This window comes from Sitophilus oryzae, unplaced genomic scaffold (assembly GCF_002938485.1).
Source record: "Sitophilus oryzae breed Bouriz unplaced genomic scaffold, Soryzae_2.0 scaffold_1062_pilon_pilon, whole genome shotgun sequence".
Lineage (NCBI taxonomy): Eukaryota > Metazoa > Arthropoda > Insecta > Coleoptera > Curculionidae > Sitophilus > Sitophilus oryzae.
This window is the reverse complement of record NW_022145685.1, coordinates 2,256,598-2,277,584: the sequence shown is the minus strand read 5'-3', so window position 1 is coordinate 2,277,584 and position 20,987 is coordinate 2,256,598. Positions and strand designations below refer to the sequence as shown.

The window sequence follows — 20,987 nt, the reverse complement described above, 5'->3', positions numbered from 1 at the left end:
GAAGATCCTTGACAGTGATAGATGTGTCTGTCATTTTAATTTCAAAGTAGTTTATTTTATTTTACAAAGAAATAAGTTGGTACAACTGGAACGCATAGCACGAAATTAATTTATGTATTTAAAATTTGACTGACAAGTAACTTCAAAATATTGTGAAAAAAACTGTATAAAACTGAAAAAATGTAATCGAGTTATTTTATTTAATAAAAAACGGTTTGTGTTAATACAAAACAAACAAAAACAAGACACCACATACCAAAAAATATAAAAAAGAACTATTTCTTACTTTCAAGCTTTATGAAACTTCCCGCATTTATGATTATATTTATCAATATAACTTATGTACAAATACAAATTTGTAATATTCCGCAGGAATAAATAAAACAACATAAATGAAACAAACTATTTTATTAATAATAACACTTACCAAATTTTATACCTTAAAGGTTGATTAATTAACTTTAATCTTAATTTTTTTAAACCAGTACCTTTTGACATTATTTTTCTGCAGTACTAAAATCCATTATTTACCTATCGTGTGATGTCGATATTTTACAGCTACTCCAGTTTTTAGTATGGGTTTAATATAGTCCTTCTACCATATTCGAGATGCACTTATCTACGACGAGATGGTATACGAACTTTATTGATAGTAACTTTATTGGTGTATCCGTATAAGACTTTCTGCCTGGGCAGCGACTATTAATCATAAAGTGTGCTCTGGGTTCTACAGTTAATTTTCACTCGATTTTTCCTCCACTTGACCGCAAAACACACGTAATAACACGAATCAAAATGCATCATCTTCCAAAACGCAGGGTATTTGACAAAAGTTGTCACAAAATTAAAACCTATAATTTGGCAAGACTATGACAAACGTCAAAAACCTAAAGGCGAGTTCATACGCATCGGCGTCAGTTTGTCATTCATCGTTCCGTCAAACCAATAAAATTGAAATACGATCTGTCATTTTTGAAATAAACCAATAAAACTGATTAAAAACAAGTGACGACGCATGACGAATTTATATTTAAACCCATTCATAGTTAACTTAAAAATTATTAGAAACTTTTTTTATTAAAATAAATAGATTGGTATGGGACGTCATCTGCTTTTCTTCTGTCATCGTCTGCCGAAATCTTACCTGAGAAAAAAAACAGAGTATATGTCACAATTTTTTTTTTGCGGAAATGCACAATTTTTAGTTTTTCAACTTTAGAATAGCTGAAACCAGCTACATGTAAACACGTTTCTGTTTTTCATTCTAGAAATTTTTCTAAACATAGACACCCAAAAAACTTGCGAAAGTGTACCATTTTCAGTTATCGATAAAATACTATAAAATATAGCAAGATTTGAAAAGCTCTCGGCAATTGGAATTTCTAAACAGGTGCATTTTAGCTTTCAGCGTGTTTTGATTGCTTTGGTTTGGTTTGTTGGTTCATCTTTGTTTATTTTCATTTTTTCTCGGTACAATAATGATGTCTAAATTAGAGTATCTACTACGTTAAGGTCATACCTACATAAGAAATATGTTTAGAATGTAAACAGGAACCAAGGACTGTATATATTCTAAAGGACCATTCGATCGCGTCAAATCGCCGCTGTCGTAATCGCCGTGGAATGCTACGTCACGCGCTGAACAGCGCTCCAGAGTGCGGCGGATAGTTATTCTAGCGGGACAAAATCTCAAGAGAGTCAGTTTGGGACTTAAAATCTAAGAACGTAGCAAATGGTCTAATATATAGCAACTATATGGTTAAATTTATTTATTTATTAACCACTTAATTTATTAATAAATAAATACAAGATAATAAAACTATGATATTATTCGTACATGATACACAAAAACCGTATTGTAAACTATTGCCAAATACATAAAATTAGGATATCAGGTGAAATACTTACAAAAAACTCTTTAGCAGTTATTTTTTAATTACTTTGTAATCTTGTGACACCCTCTATATTTTATTTTAAAAAATTATATTTTATTTTAAAAATATTAATTAAGATAGATATTTTAATTTTAATTTTAACACTCGGTAATTGTAAATTCATATATAGTAAGTATCTAAGACAATTTTTTAAACTCAGTGCCTTTTGATGGAGTTGTTTTGTTTCTATACTATCCGATTGAAATTAAACTTTTTGGGCATTCACCTGTTAAGCTTGAACTCCCTGTGACTGTGACTACCTGTGTTTGGTAACTATTGGTAACTCAAAAGATCTACATCATTCAATATATCGATATTTGATAAAAAGTGAAAGTTTGATATCTGCAGAACAGAGGTACGAAGGATTTTAACAAATAATATACGTACAGTGGAAAAGTACATACCTTTGGCAATCTTCAACATAATTTGGCTTTGGAATAAAATGTATAAGCACTTGTAAATATTTTGTTTTCGTATGATCTCTGCCTTGCTGAGCAGAAAACGACCAAATTTGGTTGATAAAAATGTATCGAAATACAAAGAATATTCATGCATTTTTATATCAATTGGAATGTCTACTATTTATTCTTCCAGTACACATTTTTTGGCTTATTTCTAACCAAACGCTTTTGTCGGGCTAAATTTATCTTCCAATCCACTGTGCGCTCGTCCGTCAAATGCAAAAATAACTGTCACTGTCTAAAATCTTTAGCGCCAACTTCAACTCGGTCCCCAGATGACGTAAAAAAACTGACAGTGCAGGAAGATAGAAATCGAACTATCCTTATCTCTATAGTATCCTTGAACAGGAACATGTTTCATGCTTGGTTTCATGCAACTGATTTCAGAAATTTTTTTATGATTTTGTATTTGGGGAGGCTTCTATATACTGAATGTTATAATAAAACACCGGATTTCTATTTCAATATTTTATTATTTATTCTATTTACAAGTAATAAGTTAGAGATCTATTTTTACAAAGAAATATAATAAAACATAACCATTCTTATACGCATATTTACATTAATTAAACGCACCAAATTGCACAATATAAGAAATAAATAAAAAATAATATTTTATTAGATATGTATGTCATAATCTAATCATACTTAGTTTTTATAAGTAATATCAACATTCTTTGACTATTGTTACAATTTTGTTTTTAGTGTTTCTTTGTTGTTAAATAAGTTATAAACATGTTTTTTTTTACAAAATCATTATTGAATAAGTTTATAACAAGAAATCCTAGACTAACCTAATATAATATCAATCGCTTGTTATCTAATATAGTTACACTTTTATAATATTTGTTATTATTTGTTATAAACAATAATACGTCTTCGGTGTATCACTATAAATAAAGGAACATTTCGAGTTATTATGCCGGGTCCAGACCAAACAGACAAAACAACGACAAGACAGAAACATTCATGTTTTACGACAAAATTGCGACAAATCCAATACATTTCTGCGACATTTTGTCTCATTTTTGTTTTGTTTCGGAGACCTTTCAATGTCCCGTCTCGAGTCGGTAAAGATCAAAGTGTCTACGTTTGGTTCGTATATTTTACGACAAGTTGTCGGCGCAGTGTGGATGGCGTGTGCTGCCAACAGTAGGAGACCAGTGAAATCACACATGGTTAGTAAAACACACTCGCAACAACCAAATTTTTGACTTTGTTGTACTTTTGTCCTTGCAGTGTGGACAATTTGTCTCAAGTTTGTCTTGTCAGAATTCTCCACTTTTTGTCGCAAGTTTATCTTGTTTTTGTTTCAAAATCGTATTTACTTTTTATAGCCTTGGTCTGGACCCGGCATTAGAGAGATGCGTAGAGTTTGAAATACTTCAGAAAAATAAAGCTAAAAAAAATTTCTGTCTTTTGAATTTCTTCAGTCAAAATAACTTAGAATGAACTTCCTCACATTTATCTAATATTGCAACTTTTTTTAAACTAATTTTGATAATGACATGTTTTGAAATCATATTAAAATAAAGTACAACTCATCAAATATATAATGTTTTTATATATATTTTTTTAAATTTTTTTTTATGGATTTTGACTCTGGTCATGCTCTGGCCCAAGCGACAATATGACAACGCATTCGGTAGAAAGGTGATGTCAAATACCACAATTTAGTGTATTATTTGCCTAGATTATTTGATATCACCTATTTGGTATACAGGGTGCGTCTCATAAGTGGCTCACCCGCTCACCCCTATAACTTTTTTATTTTTTCAGACAAATCAACGAAATTTGGTATGTTAGTATAAAAATAAATTATCATTAACTGACGCATTCATTTGTTTTTCGTCACTTCTAGTCACTTCCTGCTTCACCGGAAATGACTACAACTTTTGATTTTTAAATGGCACTCTCGGTATATTTTGACTTTATTCGAGAGAAAAAGACACTCTGTATAGAATGACATATCATATGTCAACTTTTGTCATTTTCGCATATGGTTTATTTGAAATTGTAACATGCGGTTCATAACGACAAATTGACTCGAAATACCAAGTGTGTGGTACCAAATTATTCGTAAAAAATGCTTTTTCCAAATATCCTAATGAGCCACCCTTGTTCCATTTGAAAAAATTGATTAAAAATACGATTTGGGCATATTATAACCGGCCAGGACAAAACACGAAATACATTAGACAATCAAATATATTTTTCCAAGGCTCCTTGATTAAAAATTAGTGTTTTAATAGAGCCATTTTTTAAACGAAAATGTCAAAAATTGACATATCATATGTCAACTTTTAATATTCAATTATTAGTCAACTTATTATATTCAGAGTTGTTTTCTATCGAATAAAGTAAAAATATATCGAAAGTGTCATTTAAAAATCAAAAGGTGTATTCATTTCCGGTGAAACAGGAAGTGGCCAAAAACAATTGAATTGAATACTAACATACCAAATCTCGTTGATAGGTACATTCGGGCTGAGAGCGTCGAGCGGCGCGTCGCGTCCCCGAACTCGAACCCCGACGCTCAGCGGACGCTAGCTCAACGCCAAACGCGACGCTGTGAACGGTCTAATTTAAGTTAAACGAATTGATTCCATTTCGACATGCGGACGAGACGCAAACGCTTCGCGACCCTCGACGCTCTCAGCCTGTATGTACCTTTATATGAAAACATAAAAAACTTAATATGGCAAGTCATCAAAATAGTTTGTATATTCAGTTAGGTAAATAAAAGATTAATATTTTTTGGCAATTCGAAGATTTTTTAATGCATTGTACAATATGATCGAAAAAAGACGTAAGCGATGACTATAAAATGAAGATTGCTGTCATTTTATATGTGAAATTATATAGGAAATGTCATCGATGTTCATTTACAAGCTAACAGGGCGCCTTTTTTTCAACCATACGATACAATTGTCTACTGCACGTACAGAGTGGAGAATGACAATAAGAAATACGCATATTATTCTGTATCTGACGAGTTGTAAGTACTAGATTTTTAACAAAATTTACCAAAAAAATAATATCATAATAAATTTTACAATAATTATTGACTGCATAATTTATAACTGATAAGAAGCAACAACTATTTGCAGTTATAGATCTTCTAAATTCGATTTATTTTATATTAATTATACAGTGTGTCTAAAAAATATTGATATAGAAATATTTATGATATATATTTTATTTTATTTTTTATGTATTTTCGAAAATCAAAACCCGAAGTGGATTTCTTACTTTCGAAGCTTAGTTGTATATCAAAATAACATATTTATTTGAAAAAACTTTCAAGTGACAAAAATACAGACATTTTTTTAAGAAATATTTAATTTGGACTATTTTTATTTGATCTTTCTAGGAATAAGAAATGTTTTGCAAGTATCAAAACTTCTTAGACACTTAAAATACTTTGTTTCTCCATAGTTTCCATATAATATTTTAACACACTGTATATTTTCGTCATAAGAGCAATCAATCGTCAGGTTATTTTCGATGGTGTTCTAATAAATGTCGCTGAAACTTAACGTTTGTGAATTTCCATTGTGTAAATGATGATGTAGATCGTCCAGACTTTGATGGGAAAGTCCGTTTTCCATGATGGTCGAACCTGTGGGTGAACTGTTAGGTCCTTGGGATTGAAGGTTATTATTGTTGTTTTGACCGCCTTCTTGTCGCATCAGATTCCGACGCCATTTTGCTCTAGCATTTTGGAACCAAACCTATCAAAAAGAAAAAAATATATATATTAAAATCCCTCTTTATTTTTTGTTTCTCTCACTTAATGCACTCAGTATCTTATTTGAATACGTTTTTATATGGATTTATTTTTTTCCTTGATTCTCTATAATTTTATAGACAGAAAATATACAGGGTGGTCCGAACTGTATTCCGGAAACTTCTACTAAAAACTCTACTTTAAATAAAATCAGATCTTATGAAGTGGATTAATTAGTACTGAAATCTCTAGATTACATTCTACAGTTGCGCCCTTTTCATAGAGTCTCAACTTGGAGAATGAATCTTCCTTTTAATATACTAAAATAAGCAGTATTACTACTTATATAGAAACTCTCGCCAATATATACAAGGAAGCCAAAGCAAGAGTAATGATATATAAAACAAATCTAGAGATCCGAAATGGCAAAGGAGTACGACAGCGAGACGCAATATCCCCAAAGCTGTTTACACACAGCAACACTAGAAGAAATCTTCCGTCAACTCGATTGGACCAAAAAAGAATTAAGTATAGATGGAATTGCCAGTATTCCTGAAGAACTACAAGCAAATTAACGAACTAAATACAGCCAGCAATAAAGTAGATCTCAAAATGAATTTAGCAGAAACTAAAGTAATGTGCAACGAACTGGTAGACAGGAAAGACATTCTAGTAAATAACACAACACTGGAAATAGTAGAAGCATATACAGGGTGGTCCGAACTGTATTCCGGAAACTTCGGCAGTAATATCTGCAGATAAAAATAAGTAGAAAAGTTCGTATAAATGTATGTCCTAAAATGCTTAGTTTCGGAGATACAGGGTGTTGAAGTTTCATTTTTATATTGATTTTTTCCAAATAATTTATTACCTACATATTTTTAACTGGTTTGAAGAGTAATAACTTTTCGTCCGTACCTGTACAAAACTACTAAGTAAAAGAATATAGATTTACCACGTTTTTTGCGTAGAAAAAGTCTCTTGGAAAAAATCGCTACAATTAATGGTTCTCGAGATATTTGGAATCAAAATTATCAATACCTGTCAACATTGACATACATTAAACATGTTGACTAAATAGTTATTAGACTGAAACCATAAATTTAAAATGTTGTGTGTCAAAAGTTCAACAGAACTGTCTTATCATCATTTTTTCCAAGAAAAATTTATGATTAATTTAAAAAAATAAAAAGTTCCCAAGATTATTCTTTTAGTCAAATAACTATTTACTCAACATGTTTATTTTATGCCAATAATGACATGTATTGACCGTTTCTATTCTAAATATCTTGAGAACGGTGGCTGGTAACAATTTTTACCAAGAGATATTTTTTACGTAGAAAATCATGGAAAATTTGATTTTTCACTCAGTAGTTTTATACAGCTGTGGACGCAAAAGTTATTATTCATCAAAAAAGTTAAAATACAATAGGAGTCATATTGACATCAAAATCAAATTTCTCATGTCAAAAAATTCCCAGACACGAATTTTCATCCAAATATTGACGTTACTTCAGAAATTATTTGAAAAAAATCATAATAAAAGTGAAATTTCTACATCCTGTATTTCCGAAACTAAGCATTTTAGGACATATATTTATACGAACTTTTTTACTTGTTTTTATCTGCAGAATATGCTGCCGAAATTTCCGGAATACAGTTCGGACCGCCCTGTATACAAAACAGTAAATAGTTTTTTAAAACTCCTCTATAATTTTAGAGAGAGTAAATATACGTCTTAAAACACTAAATACTTTTTGTTGCTTAGATTTAGATTATAATTCTAATTTTAAAACAATCTTTTTTTTTGAAGAAAACAAAGTTTTCTTCAAATTAGTTAAAAACGGCTTGTCTAAAATTATTCAAATTTGGCACGTATACTCATCGTACATACGTAGATCATCGTACAAAACGTATGTACGACTGTCAAATGACCAGGAGAGCCAATATTTATACATTTCAAATTTGATCCACTCGGTGTATTATGAATTAATCATATACATTTTACAATAGGGAGTATCAATACTAACAATTATTATAGATTGATATAATTTACCTGAAGAACTCGCTTAGAGAGACCAGTCTTTTGAGCCAATTGTTTCAGATCTTTTGCATCCGGATTTTGATTGATGGCAAAGTACGTCTTCATAGTTCTGAGCTGGTGATGTTTGAAGGAAGTTCTCATCCTAGATAAAAAAAATTAAGTATTTAAGTGAGATTAAAGCGAGGGATTCTGCAAATTAAAGTCCCCATCTGTTTATACGAGAGAAAATAGAATGTTATTCCAGCGGAAGTTTGAAACACCCCATGGAATGGCTTAACAAAGTGAAGAATTTAAAAACAACTTTATAATCAAGGTGCGTTTTATGTCGATAGTTTGTTTTTGGCTCACCTTAATAGTTTTATTTTTGTTGGAGATATTCGCTTTTGAAGAGATTAGTAAAAATGTACTTATAGCAATTTTAGCATTAAAATCATGCAATTTTTTCGTCCACATTACCACACCTGAAATAGAGTTAATTGTTTTTTAATGTTACTTTCATGGAAAGTCAGAATAATTTCTGGTTGGTAGTATACAGAAGAGAGATGATTTAATTAAAATTCCATGTTCAATTAAAACAAAAATAGTGGGTAGAGCTTAAAACCATTTCTGCTTCAGTAACTGCCATAACAAACTGTAATAATATGATTTTTCAATGACAGTGATATTACAAAATCTATAAACACTAATTCATTGCTATATTGATATGGGCCAAAAGGACCAAAAGCAAAGGTATGCTTAATGCTAATTGTTTTGTAAATCGTAACTGTCTTTTTCAAAAGCGAATGTCTCCAATAAAAATGAGCTATTGAAATGAATCAAAAACAAATTATCCAGAAAAGACCGCTTTGATGATAACATGGTTAGAACAAAAAATATTAAACTAAACACTTAAATCTAAAACTATAACAAAAATATTTCCTTTTTAAAATACTTGAAAATTTTAAGGTGTCCATTTTGTGTGCCGTTCAGAGTATATTCTCCTTATATTCTCAAATAATTTCTATCGTTTTCATTTTGTACTTGCTTTAATATTAGAAGTAAAACAATGAAAAACCAGAAAACTCGAAATATGCAATAATTATGTAGTCATGTCATTATCATTGTAAAGCTTCATTCAGGACCTCACAATTAGTGGAATAAATTAATGTTTTCAATTACATTTTATACTTTTTAGTTTACGATCATTCACAATGTCTAAGAAACAATTAAAATTAACAGAATATCCTAGCAACAGCTTGCGGTAATCAGTTGTATCCATAGAGAAAGCCTATTATTTAGCTTATAAAACAATAATAAACTTTTGATTTCCAACCATATTTTCTCTTGACGGATATTAATCAAAGGCCAAAATGACATTTTTCGCAAATTTTGAAGTATAATTAGTGAAAAGTTAAAAGTTTGGTAACTTTTTTCTCAGGCTTTTTCCACTAATGGAAAATTCCTACCACTAATTTTGACGTTCTGATGCCTACATTCAAATTAGAGGAACACACTTCTATTGCTCTTCTAATTGAAACCACAAATTTATTCCACTAATTGCTAGGTTTTGAATGAAGCTATAGGCCATTGTCATTGTCCAAAATGTCCTTCATTAAAGCAAGCCTTTAACTATAATCGACTTTTTGGGGAATTTTGATTTTTGTCAATTGCAGTTGTTGTCTTTTCGATTAATTTTCATTTTGTTCAATTATATTCGGATAATTCTCCTTCGGTTGTTTTTGGACAATTTTCATAGATCCATTATTATTTACGTACCTTTTCGTCCTCTGCGATTGGTGGCCATTATTGGACGCCGGTGACGTCACCGACGACTCGTACGACAACGATTCCATAGAGGAGGACAGGTCACCCTGATGGAGCATTTCTGAAACAAAAGCGAAAACTAAAATATCGACGGACGTATAAGCCTTTCGACAATATGGCGGGCAAAAAAAACCGACCGAACAATAGCATATTTGTTGTTTCTGTTTCCTTTTCTTTCCCTGTGCGTTTTTTATTCCTTTTTTCGAGTTCGGACATTTCGAAAGCCGACGAACAAAAGGAGGGCGATTGTGTTTGCCTATTTGGAAGCGAAACAGAACGGTAACAAGAAGGGACTCGGCCATTGTTTACAAATGTGTGTACCTACGGTTGAGACGGTTATTTGAAATTTGCAGCGGCTTTGAGATATTTATCGAGGGAATCGACGGAGTATGTTGATTTATTTTTCCCTTTCTGGTTTTGTATAGATTTGTTTTGTATTTATGCATTATAATAACATAAAAATATAACATATTAAAAAGGCTCTAATATGGTAGAATGTAGAATGTTTGGGATTACAGATCTATTGTGTATCCCCCTTTCTTAAGTTTAAAGAGTTATAACTCATCATACAGTCTCAGGGCTTAAACAAAAGCTTGCATGTACTTGTCTACACATCAGAGGTCAGCTGTCGATCTCCGACATCAGCCGTACCAAAGTTATGGTACGAACAATTGTCGTCTCGGCGTACTCGGTGATGAGGTGTTCTGGTGTTTCCCCATTTTCCCCATAGAATCTGCATTCGCTGTTGTTTCTTAACTTCAATCTACTGAGGTGTTCGTTGAGGAAACAGTGTCCTGTTAAAAACCACGTGACGGTCCGAAGATTGTTCTTACTTAAATCAAAGAAAATCTTTAATTTTTCTCGTTCTGAGAAATTTCTTCAAGTGTCTTAGACCGTTGGAGGATTCCCACTCCAGGTTAAGGAGAGAGTCTTCCAGGTTCTTGAGTTCCGCTTTAAGTTGGTTTCCACTTGGAAAGCAGAACAGTTCTGGTCTAGTCAATGGAGAGTTCGCTACTTTTCTAGTTAGATCGTTTGCTTTTGATGAGTAGGAGGACTATATTTTCTTTGCCTAATTTGTTCAGCTTCTCTATGCATTCTTTGACCAACTTGGAATTGATGGTTACTGAGTTGATTGCTTTTAGTGCTGCTTGATTATCGGATAAGATAGCTATTTCCTGTTTTCGATAGTTTATCATTTCTAGATGTATTAGTTATTAGAAATACTACTAATTGCCTGGAATTTGATATCTATAGAAAAAATGCCATTACATGTCGATATGTTCCTAATGAGGCGTGTTATAGTGTTGAATATAAGATTTTTTGTTTAAATTTCTTAGTTTATAGATTACTTAGTTTTCCATTTACCAACGAAAAATATGAAATAGAAAGAAATTACATTAGAAATGTAGCTGAGTGTAATGGATATGCTTCTTCATTAGTTGATAAAATAATTAGAAAACGTGGAAATAGGTCAAAATATTTATATTATAAGAATATTTTCAAAATAATCTATCTCAGATAAATTGTACATACGCACCTTTCGATAGCGTTGATTTCTATCTAAAGAATGCTTAGGTAGGTGCCCATTTGAGTATACCTATATGCTAGTTTATGTCAAGATACAAAAGCATGTTATTGCCATAAATATCATGCTTTCGTATCTTTTGTATCTTTGAATATAACTTTTTGATAATATTGTATATTATGTACTTTCTATCAAGCTAAATCAAACCAAACAAGCTCTCATTAGGATGTAGTAGTTTTTTTAACTAATTAACGAATTCAAATACTAGGCCCGAATTCTGGAACTTTGACATAAAAGCGTTACGCTTGTAAAGCGGTAAGCGAAAGTATTCGAACGCCAAGCAGTCCATTTTGGTATCCTCGTTACTGTGCGAATCTTATAAAAAGGTGCGAATCGTGTTCTGGATACACGTTGAGCACATATTGACAGCATCGCAATTTCTCAGGTATCTAACAGTCAAATATGGATAAAACAATGAATAATGTCAATGTTACGTGAATTTCATAACTTATATATTGTTGAGTTTATGTCAACATATTTTTCTATGGATATGTCATTAATCTTATTATACGAGGGAAAAATATTAACGTCATAAAACGTTACGCTTTCAAAGCGGTGAGCGCAAGTATTCGATCAGTGAAACGCAAGGCAGTCGATTTTGGTATTCTCGTTGCCATGCGAATCGTGTTCTGGATACGCGTTGAGCACATAGAGCACAAAAGTTGATAACTGACGGATGTAACAATGAAAAATGTCAATGTTACGTGAATTTCATTACCTATTGTTGTTATGTTAACCTATTTTTTATTTTTCTATGGATATGTCATTATTCTTATTATATGAGGAAAATGTTGAAAACGCTTCTCAGCATTTTAGATGTTTTGAACAATATTTATAGCTGTCAAGTCGTAAATTATCAATTACTTATTGAGGAATTTATAGAAGAAGCAGTAATTTTCACTAAAGAGCAACATAACGCACAAAATCACAATTTTTTCGATTGATTTGTACAGAATAGCGCCCCGTCTACTGATAATTATCGTAAAGCATACAAATCTAACTTTAACAAATATAATTTAAAGAAAAAACGCTTATTCAAAGCAGCAACCGAATTATTTCCACTCTGGCAGCTCGGCCGTTGTTTCACGCCACCGTCAAAACCAGAAAAGAATAAAACCAAAAACACAAAAATTCAACACATATACATACGCGCACGTATAAGGACGAGGTGCAAAATTAATAATATTTACGTTAAGCCACGTTCACACGTGAAGCACCCTCGAACCGAGCGCGGAGCGCCCGCCGGCACGTTCGAGTGCCTTCGACGTGATTAAGGGCCGACAAGATGGCGGACGACGACGCCCAGCGCACCGACGCTGTACGCTATTATACGCTGGCGTATAGTGTATAATGATATAAAAACGAACGCGAGGGGTATATTGAAATGCGTGTACTGTAATCATAAGTGGGTCGTTCTTAGAGTTGAGTATTATATTTGGTCGTCGACCATAGATAGTGGCGGTGAACCCCCAAAATTTAATGGCTTTTCTTAAGAAAAAAAAACTTTGTTCTATGACTCTGAGAAGATTTCGACAGATGATGACAGAAAAAAATTAGACGACGGTCTTACCAATTCATATATTTTATTAAATACTACTATGTACTTCTAATATTTTTTAAGTTAATTATGGCTGGGTTTATATACAGGGTGTCCCAATATTCCGTGGACAAAGAACTACTATTTTTACAGGCACCTTAAAATTTTTGATGTATTTTAAAGTTTATATTTATATTTAAAGTTCTCGTTGGCCGATTTTTATGATTTTTAAGCAATTTGTAGATAAATTATTTGACTTTTTAGTATCTCTTTCTAAATTAAAAAAAAAGTTTCCGTCTGTGAATTATACAAAATGTTGATATTTTGATGGAAGTTTGAAACACCTTTTTGAGTATGTTAACAAAGCAAAGAATTTAAAAATCATTTTATCATCTAAATAAGTCTTTTCTCGATAGTTTGATTTATGTTCATGTCAATAGCTTTATTTTTATTGGAGATATTAGCTGTTGAATAAGGCAGTAACGATTTACTGCAATTTTAGCATTGAAAGTATGTCTTTGCTTTTGGGTCCCATCAGGGCCATCAACACGCTCATAAAACAGTGTTTATTGTTTTTGTAATGCCACTGTCATTGAAAAGTCATATTATTCTTGTTTATTGACACTTACTCTAGCAGAGATGGTTTTAACTTCTCAAGTATCGGCTATTGCTACTTTAATTGATCAATGTAGAGATCAACTTTTGGACTTAAAACCATCTCTGCTACTTAGAGTAGATGCCTAACAGGCAAAAATAATGTGATTTTTCAAAGACAGATATTACATAAATCGTAAACACTATTTGATAGGCCTGTTGACTAAGACCAAAGATATAGGTATGGTTTTAATGTAAAAAATACGAAAAAATGTTAGTTTCTTCTTCAAAAGCGAATATCTCGAAAAAAATGAAGCTATAGAGATGATCCAAAAAACAAACTATCGAGAAAAGATACACCTAGATGACAAAATAATTTTAAAATTGCTTGCTTCGTTAAAATACTCCACAGGGTGGTCAAACTTTCACCAAAATATCAACATTTTGTTTTTCCTCGTATAACTGACAGATGGCAAATTTCAATTTAGAAAAATGTATTAAAAAGTCAAATAATCTAACTACAAATTGCTGTCCACTAGAACACACAATATGCAAAACTTTAAAGTGAATGAAAATTTTAAGGTGCCTGTTTTTCGTACCGATGAGTGTGTATTATAAACCCATCCATATACAGGGTGTCCCAGAAATAAGTGCAAGTATTTTAAGAGGTGGTAGATCTCGATAAAAGAAACATATTTTCTCTTTATCGTTTTTCAAATAAGTCCAAAATAACGGAGTTATCTTATTTTGAAAATTTCCAAAAAAAAAATGATTTTTTGCTAATATTTTGAGAACCACTGGATCTTTTCTGAATTTTCTTTCTTGTAAATTTAATCTACTACCTATGTTGCCATATCATCTAGAAATTATGTTTTTTTTTAAATAAAAACTAAAAAAATTTCCAAAAAAATTTTCAAAAAATTGCGCATTTTCAATTTTCTTTTTCGCGAAAAAAACATCATAGGCGTGTTTCTGGGGTTGAACTATACTACCAGTTAAAATATTTGCACTTATTTCTGGGACACCCTGTATAGTTAACTTAAAAAATATTAGAAACCCCCTTTAGTGAAAAAAATGGATTGATAAGGACGTCATCTGCCTCTTTCCTGTCATCGTCTGTCGAAATTTTCCCTGAGTCGAACTTATTGGTCATCTTAAGGCTCTCTTCGATGTCGTATGGGAAAGAGGAGAGGTACCTCAGGACTTTCGCAACGCGAATATAGTGAATATATTTAAGAACAAAGGAAGTGCATCAGACTGCGAAAATTATAGGGGAATTTCGCTATTGGCTATCGGCGGAAAAATTCTTGCAAAAATAATGTCAAACCGCCTGCACCTATATATAGAAAGAATCCTTCCAGAATCACAAACGGGTTTTCGTACCAACCGCGGCACCGTCGATTCCAGATTTTCTATCCGTCATCTACAGGAAAAAGTAAAAGAGCAGCAGTCTAAACTTTATGGTGCATTCATCGATCTAACAAAAGCCTTCGACTCTGTGAACAGAGATGCGCTTTGGGCAATTATGAAAAAGTTCGGAGTTTTTTTACAGTGTGTAAAAGCCTCCATAACAACAACAAGTCAAGAGTATCACATCATGGATCACTGAGCGATCAATTCCTAACAAATACTGGAGTTAAGCAGGGATGTGTCTTAGCGCCTCTTCTATTTCAAAGAACTCTTCTTCTCTTCGAACTTCAATATGCTGACGACTGCGCTCTAGTTGCAAACACGGTACAACAATTACAAGAAATGTTGAACACATATACCTGGGCATACGAGGCTTTGGGCCTTAAGCTAAACATCGACAAAACTAAAAGCATGTGCACTCCCCCGGAAGATCACAACAATGCTATAAAAATTGGAGAAGAACTATTGGAATATGTGCCGGAATTCAATTACCTTGGTAGTTTGATTTCAGAAAAAGCCAATATTGACTCTGAAATTCAGCACAGGATTAGTAGCGCCTCAAGAGCATTCTGGAAATTAAAAAACAAGATTTTCTACAATCATAACTTGAGTACAAAAACAAAACTTGCAGTGTACCGAGCAATTATAATCTCCACCATGTTATATCGGAGTGAAACCTGGGTGCCGTACCGCCGACACATGAACGCATTTAACAAGTTGCAACAGAGACACCTTAGACAACTCTTAAGAATCCGGTGGTTCCATCATGTCTCAAACGTATCGGTCCTTGAAAAAGCTAACTGCGAGAGTACTGAAATCATGGTCACAAAATCCCGCTTAAGATGGGCTGGTCACGTATGCAGAATGCAAGAAAACCGCATACCAACATCTCTGCTTTACGGTGAGCTTGTAGACGGTAAGAGGAGGCCGGGTGGACAACTGAAAAGATACAAGGACATTTTCCACGAAAATTTAAAGGAAATTAACATGCAGAATGAGTGGGAAAAAGCAGCTCACAATAGAACTCAATGGAGAAGGGTTGTAAACTCAGTTAACAGCGACAACCAAAAAGTAAAGAGGCAACAAAGCAATGAGATTTTTGAATGTCCGGAGTGCGGTAGTCAGATAACATCACGTATCGGGCTTTTCAGTCACAGAAAAGCTCATGAAAGAAAACGCCTTGCGTGACCATCTTCTTTATGTGTGTCGAATACTCGTCAGCGAGTAACGGCTGTATGTATGTATGTATGAGTCGTAAAACATACTTACACCGTATATTATTTCTATAATTTGACAAAGTACTCTTAGGACAAACCTATTCAACAGTAAAACGAGTATGTTTATCTAGAGATACGAGCAAATTGTTTCCACGGAAAGAAACAGTCCCGTCGCGTCGTCCGCGTCGATTCTCCCCCTGATTACTCTCCTCTTTTTTCACTCTTTCCTCCTCCTTTTTCTCCTCTTTGCTGGCGAAGTAGTCGCGCCCGCGCCTCATCGAAAATGCATCGATTTGTTTCGAAATTTACCGTCGGCACTTTGGAACGACGACAGGGACACGAACGAGAGCCAAAAGGGCCCCTCGATCTTCCGAGGGACTCGCGTAGAGACCTCTATCTCTGTCTACTTCTCGAAACGGCGACCGTGGATAGAGACGGGTTTTGGTTTGTTTTTAATTCCGAGCAACGAGTTACAGGCAGCGTTGTCGCGTATTTACGTCTAGTTTAAAAGGAAATTGTTGCGTATTCCACTGTTTGTATGTTCTATTTTGCACAACTGCGACGTTCTGGATAGTACACGTTTCATGGGCTAGATTTTGATTTGGAGTGGGGCGAAAAATATCAAAATAGGTACCAAAATCTGTCTTTTTGCCTTACACGTTACTTAGCAAAACAGTAACTTTGTTTTAAAAGTAGTCTACGACTCGTAGGCTACGAGGGGTGCGGCGAAATCTCTGATCTAAATCTAATTTATTTTTCGCGTCTTGAACCAATCTGAATTTCATCTAATTTTTTTCTGTCTTAAATAAGTGCAAATATTTTAGGGGCTGGTAGATCTCGATAAAAGAAACATATTTTCTGTTTACTGTTTCTCAAATAAGTCCAAAATAACCGAGTTATTTTACTTTGAATATTTCCAAAAAAAAACTCCAAATTTTCAAAAATTTCTTTTCAAGAATTTTTGAATTAAAAATGTAAATGCCTATAAAAACATAATGCTAATAAACGTTAGAGATAAGAAATATCATCACTACTTATTTAGCATAGTTTGATTTCGGCCGCTATAGAGTATTAACAAGAGTTTGGAATATCCTCAGCAGAAAAATTCCACTTCACAACTCCCAGGGGATGACATACCAAAAATGTAAAACTTTGAGAAACACCTCTTTGTAGTATTGCGCAAGAAAAAGAATTGAAAGGAAGAAACGTTTGCTCAGCAGTTAAAAACCCTACATTAACGTCGTACACTGATGCTTCCAAAACCAATGCAGGGACAGAGATAGGAGTATTTGAGCCGAAAACTAAATATTCAGAACCAATAGGCTTAAAAAAAATATATATATAAAAAAAAATAAAAAATAAATTTTCTTGATTTAACTAAGAACGATTTCTTGTAGACGTATCTGTTTTAAAAAGTAAAGTGTTCTCGAATAGTTTCAATTTAAATATTTTAAATAGTTTTTTTTTTCTTGATTCTTTATATTTTTTGGCTTCCGACGACGGAAAGAGAAAACTTTCCGAAATGTTAAGCATTTTTTTCTTTGTTAGGCAAATTTTTATTACTGTAAACACAACTTCTGACAAGCAGCGTCCGTTTAGGTTTAACGCAGAAGTGTTTACAAAAAATAACTATTTTATTTTGTAGATTTTTTTGCAGTGCAGTGGCGAAAAACCTATATGGATTTTTTTGGATACAATAGGCTTTGACCCAACCATCTTTCAGGCAGAAATCTACACTGTAGAAAGACGCGTACAACTTATCTTAGATCTATCTAAGACTATCGGAAACAAAATATAGCCATCTTATCCGATAATCAAGCAGATTTAAGAGCGACAAACACAGTAACCATCAATCCGAAGTTGGTCAAAGAATGTCAAAGAAAATAAAGTCCTACTACTCTTGGTACCAGCCCACCAAAGATAGAAGATAATAAAAAAGCAAACGATCTATAGAATTAGAAAAGGAGCGAACAAACAACTAATTGAAAAAGAACCGCTTTGTTTCCCAAGTGGAAACCTACTTAAAGCAGAACTCAGGAACCTGGAAGAGAATGAGAATCCTCCAACGGTCAAGAAGACACTCGTAAAAAATTCTCAAGACTTGCGACCGAGAAAAATCAACGAATTTTCTTGATTTAACTAAGAACAATCTTCGGATTGTTACGGGGATTTTAACAGAACACTGTCTCCTTGATAAACACCTCAGTAGATTGGAGTTAAAAAACAACGGCGAATGCAGATGCTGGCTGTAGGAAAATGGGGAATCACCAAAAAACCTCATCACTGAGTGCGCCGAGACGACAACCATTCGTGCCATAAACTTTGGTACGATTGATATCGAAGATGGAGAACCTTTGTAAAATCGTCTCAGATACTGGCTTTCGTCAAAGTCCTGAGACTGTATGATGAGTTATAATTCAATAAATGGTGAAACAAGGCCGCGATGATTAATTTCAACCTCCTATACCATCTACAATCTACTGTCGAGACCGGAAATTGCCGGTTTCGAACCGTATTGAAAATAGTACTTCGAAAAAGCAACTCTTATATTCTAGGAATCCTAACCGGGTACTTCGAGGAAGAAGCGGCAACGCGGTGCACCCATCGAGCGCTCGTATCGATCCGATATCGAACGGTAATTTATTGGGTCCGTGGGACGGTGGGTGGCCGCGCCGAAACCGCGCTGACAGTTGAAAAGTGTCTTTAGATCCTTATTGGATAACACCCATCCGGTAGCTTATTGGTCCGGACCGGGCACCAATTATTTATTGCCGCCGCTCCGCACCCGTTCATCCCGCGCTACACCAACTACCAGAAAAAACACTTTAGGTTGGAGTGGCGACGGCCATATTTATAGCAAAACCGGAGGAATCAACCCATTTCGAGGCAGGCTTTAAAAGTAAGTGTCCATTTGAGAGTATTACTCGCGCCAGAAACTCTCGATAGTAGTTCTCGCATGTCGATACACGTCTGCGACTACCCATCGGAGAATATTCATTTTACTATCAATAGTTTACTCGCAACGATTTGCTCTTAAGTGTATACAGTACGTCTGCTGGATCTGTGTCTATGAAAGGAATGCGGACAAAAAACATTTAAATAAACAGCAATATATTTTATACGTCGACTTGACGAGTACGTCACCGCAAATCGCTGCGTCCACTCATTTTATTGGCTACTTGCAAATTTGACGAATTTTTATTGATGGGACGCGTCGTCTAATTTTTTACGAAAAACATCGAGAGAATATCGTTTCCCCTCTTACGGATACCCCGTAGCTACAGCGGATAGTTACTTCTGAAATATGATTACGTTTCGTATTGTGATAGTTCTAGCAGAGAATTATTAATTTAAAATGGCAGTTACTCGCAAAGAGTGGTCAAAAGACGATACTTTAATAAATATATATTCATTTATTCATTCACTAACAAATTAAATGAAAAATTACAAAAATACAAACTGAATCAACACATACTAGAACTAACGGAAAGCTATTTAAAAATCGACCACATAAAATTTGCATGGAAAATATTGAAAGTAAAACTACCATGGCGCCATATGAGATACCGCAAGGAGGAAATCTACCCACTCTCCTGTATATCCTTTATACAAACGATTTCTGCGAACTAGCATTAAATCATTAAATGGCATATATGGATATGCCGTTGATACATGTTTAGTATATACAAGAGCAGATCAGAACATCCTTGAAACAAACATCAATATAGACCTGCAAAAAGTGCAAAAATGGTGCTACAACAATCTCCTAACCATAAACGAGCTAAAAACAGAATATATGATATTTAAAACCACAAAACAAAAATTAAACTTACAAATAAAACTACAAAACCATATTCTACGAGAAACATCAACAATCAACTATTTAGGGTTAAAAATACAAAATAATTTGAAATGGGATGCTCATGTAGTAAAGCTGAAAAATGAAAATATACGCACAATTGCAGCTTTAATAAAAATTCAAAAATTGATACCAAATAACATGAGGAAACCTTATATCACGCACTGTTTACCTCCAGGCTGAACTATTTAATGAATATATGGAGTAATACGACCGAAAAGAATTTAAACGCATTGCAACGTCAACAAAATAAAATTTCAAAATTAATATATACATTACACAAAACAACACCTACACACATATTATTATATAGCAAAGAAGGTAAAAAAAATGAAATTTATACAATTCAAAAAGAGGATTAAATGTTAATATTAAATAGAACCAAACACTAAATCCAGAAATCGACGACAGAAATAATTAAGAAAAGAATGCCTTCGATACCATCTGGCCAGGATCTGGTACCAACAGGTCACTGATGCGACAGATGAAAAAGGACGACACCCAGATCTTCTATGATATGTATATACTTTACATTATTTATGTGTTGTATATATGTTTTATATGAGGGAGTAACTAAATTGATTAAAAAAAACATAAAATACGTTAATACACAAAGAAAGACAGTTGATGAAACCGAAATCTCAAATGGATACCCTCCTGACAGATATGTATGAGAGTAAGCATTTGGAGAGTTTTTAGTTATCTAGCCTATAGCAAAAATTCTTTAAATCGCTCTGAAATGGATACTCTCTTTAGAGTGACTATCGAGAGTCACTCGCACGAATTACTCTCAAATGGACACTTACCTTAAGG

The 20,987-nt window shown here is 33.4% G+C and overlaps 1 protein-coding gene across 2 annotated transcripts in view; it reads right to left on the bottom strand.

Moving 5' to 3' along the window:
- Window positions 1-4,934: 4,934 nt before the first annotated feature.
- Window positions 4,935-20,987, bottom strand: part of LOC115878486 (LIM/homeobox protein Lhx9-like) — a 60,487-nt gene continuing 44,434 nt past the window's right edge. For both annotated transcript variants that reach the window (XM_030895012.1, XM_030895021.1), the window contains 3 exons: window positions 9,925-10,033; window positions 8,182-8,311; window positions 4,935-6,129 (listed from right to left, as the gene is read on the bottom strand). In XM_030895012.1, the coding sequence (XP_030750872.1) occupies window positions 5,911-6,129; window positions 8,182-8,311; window positions 9,925-10,033 (458 nt within the window). In that variant the 3' untranslated portion in view covers window positions 4,935-5,910. The remainder of the gene's footprint in view (window positions 6,130-8,181; window positions 8,312-9,924; window positions 10,034-20,987) is intronic.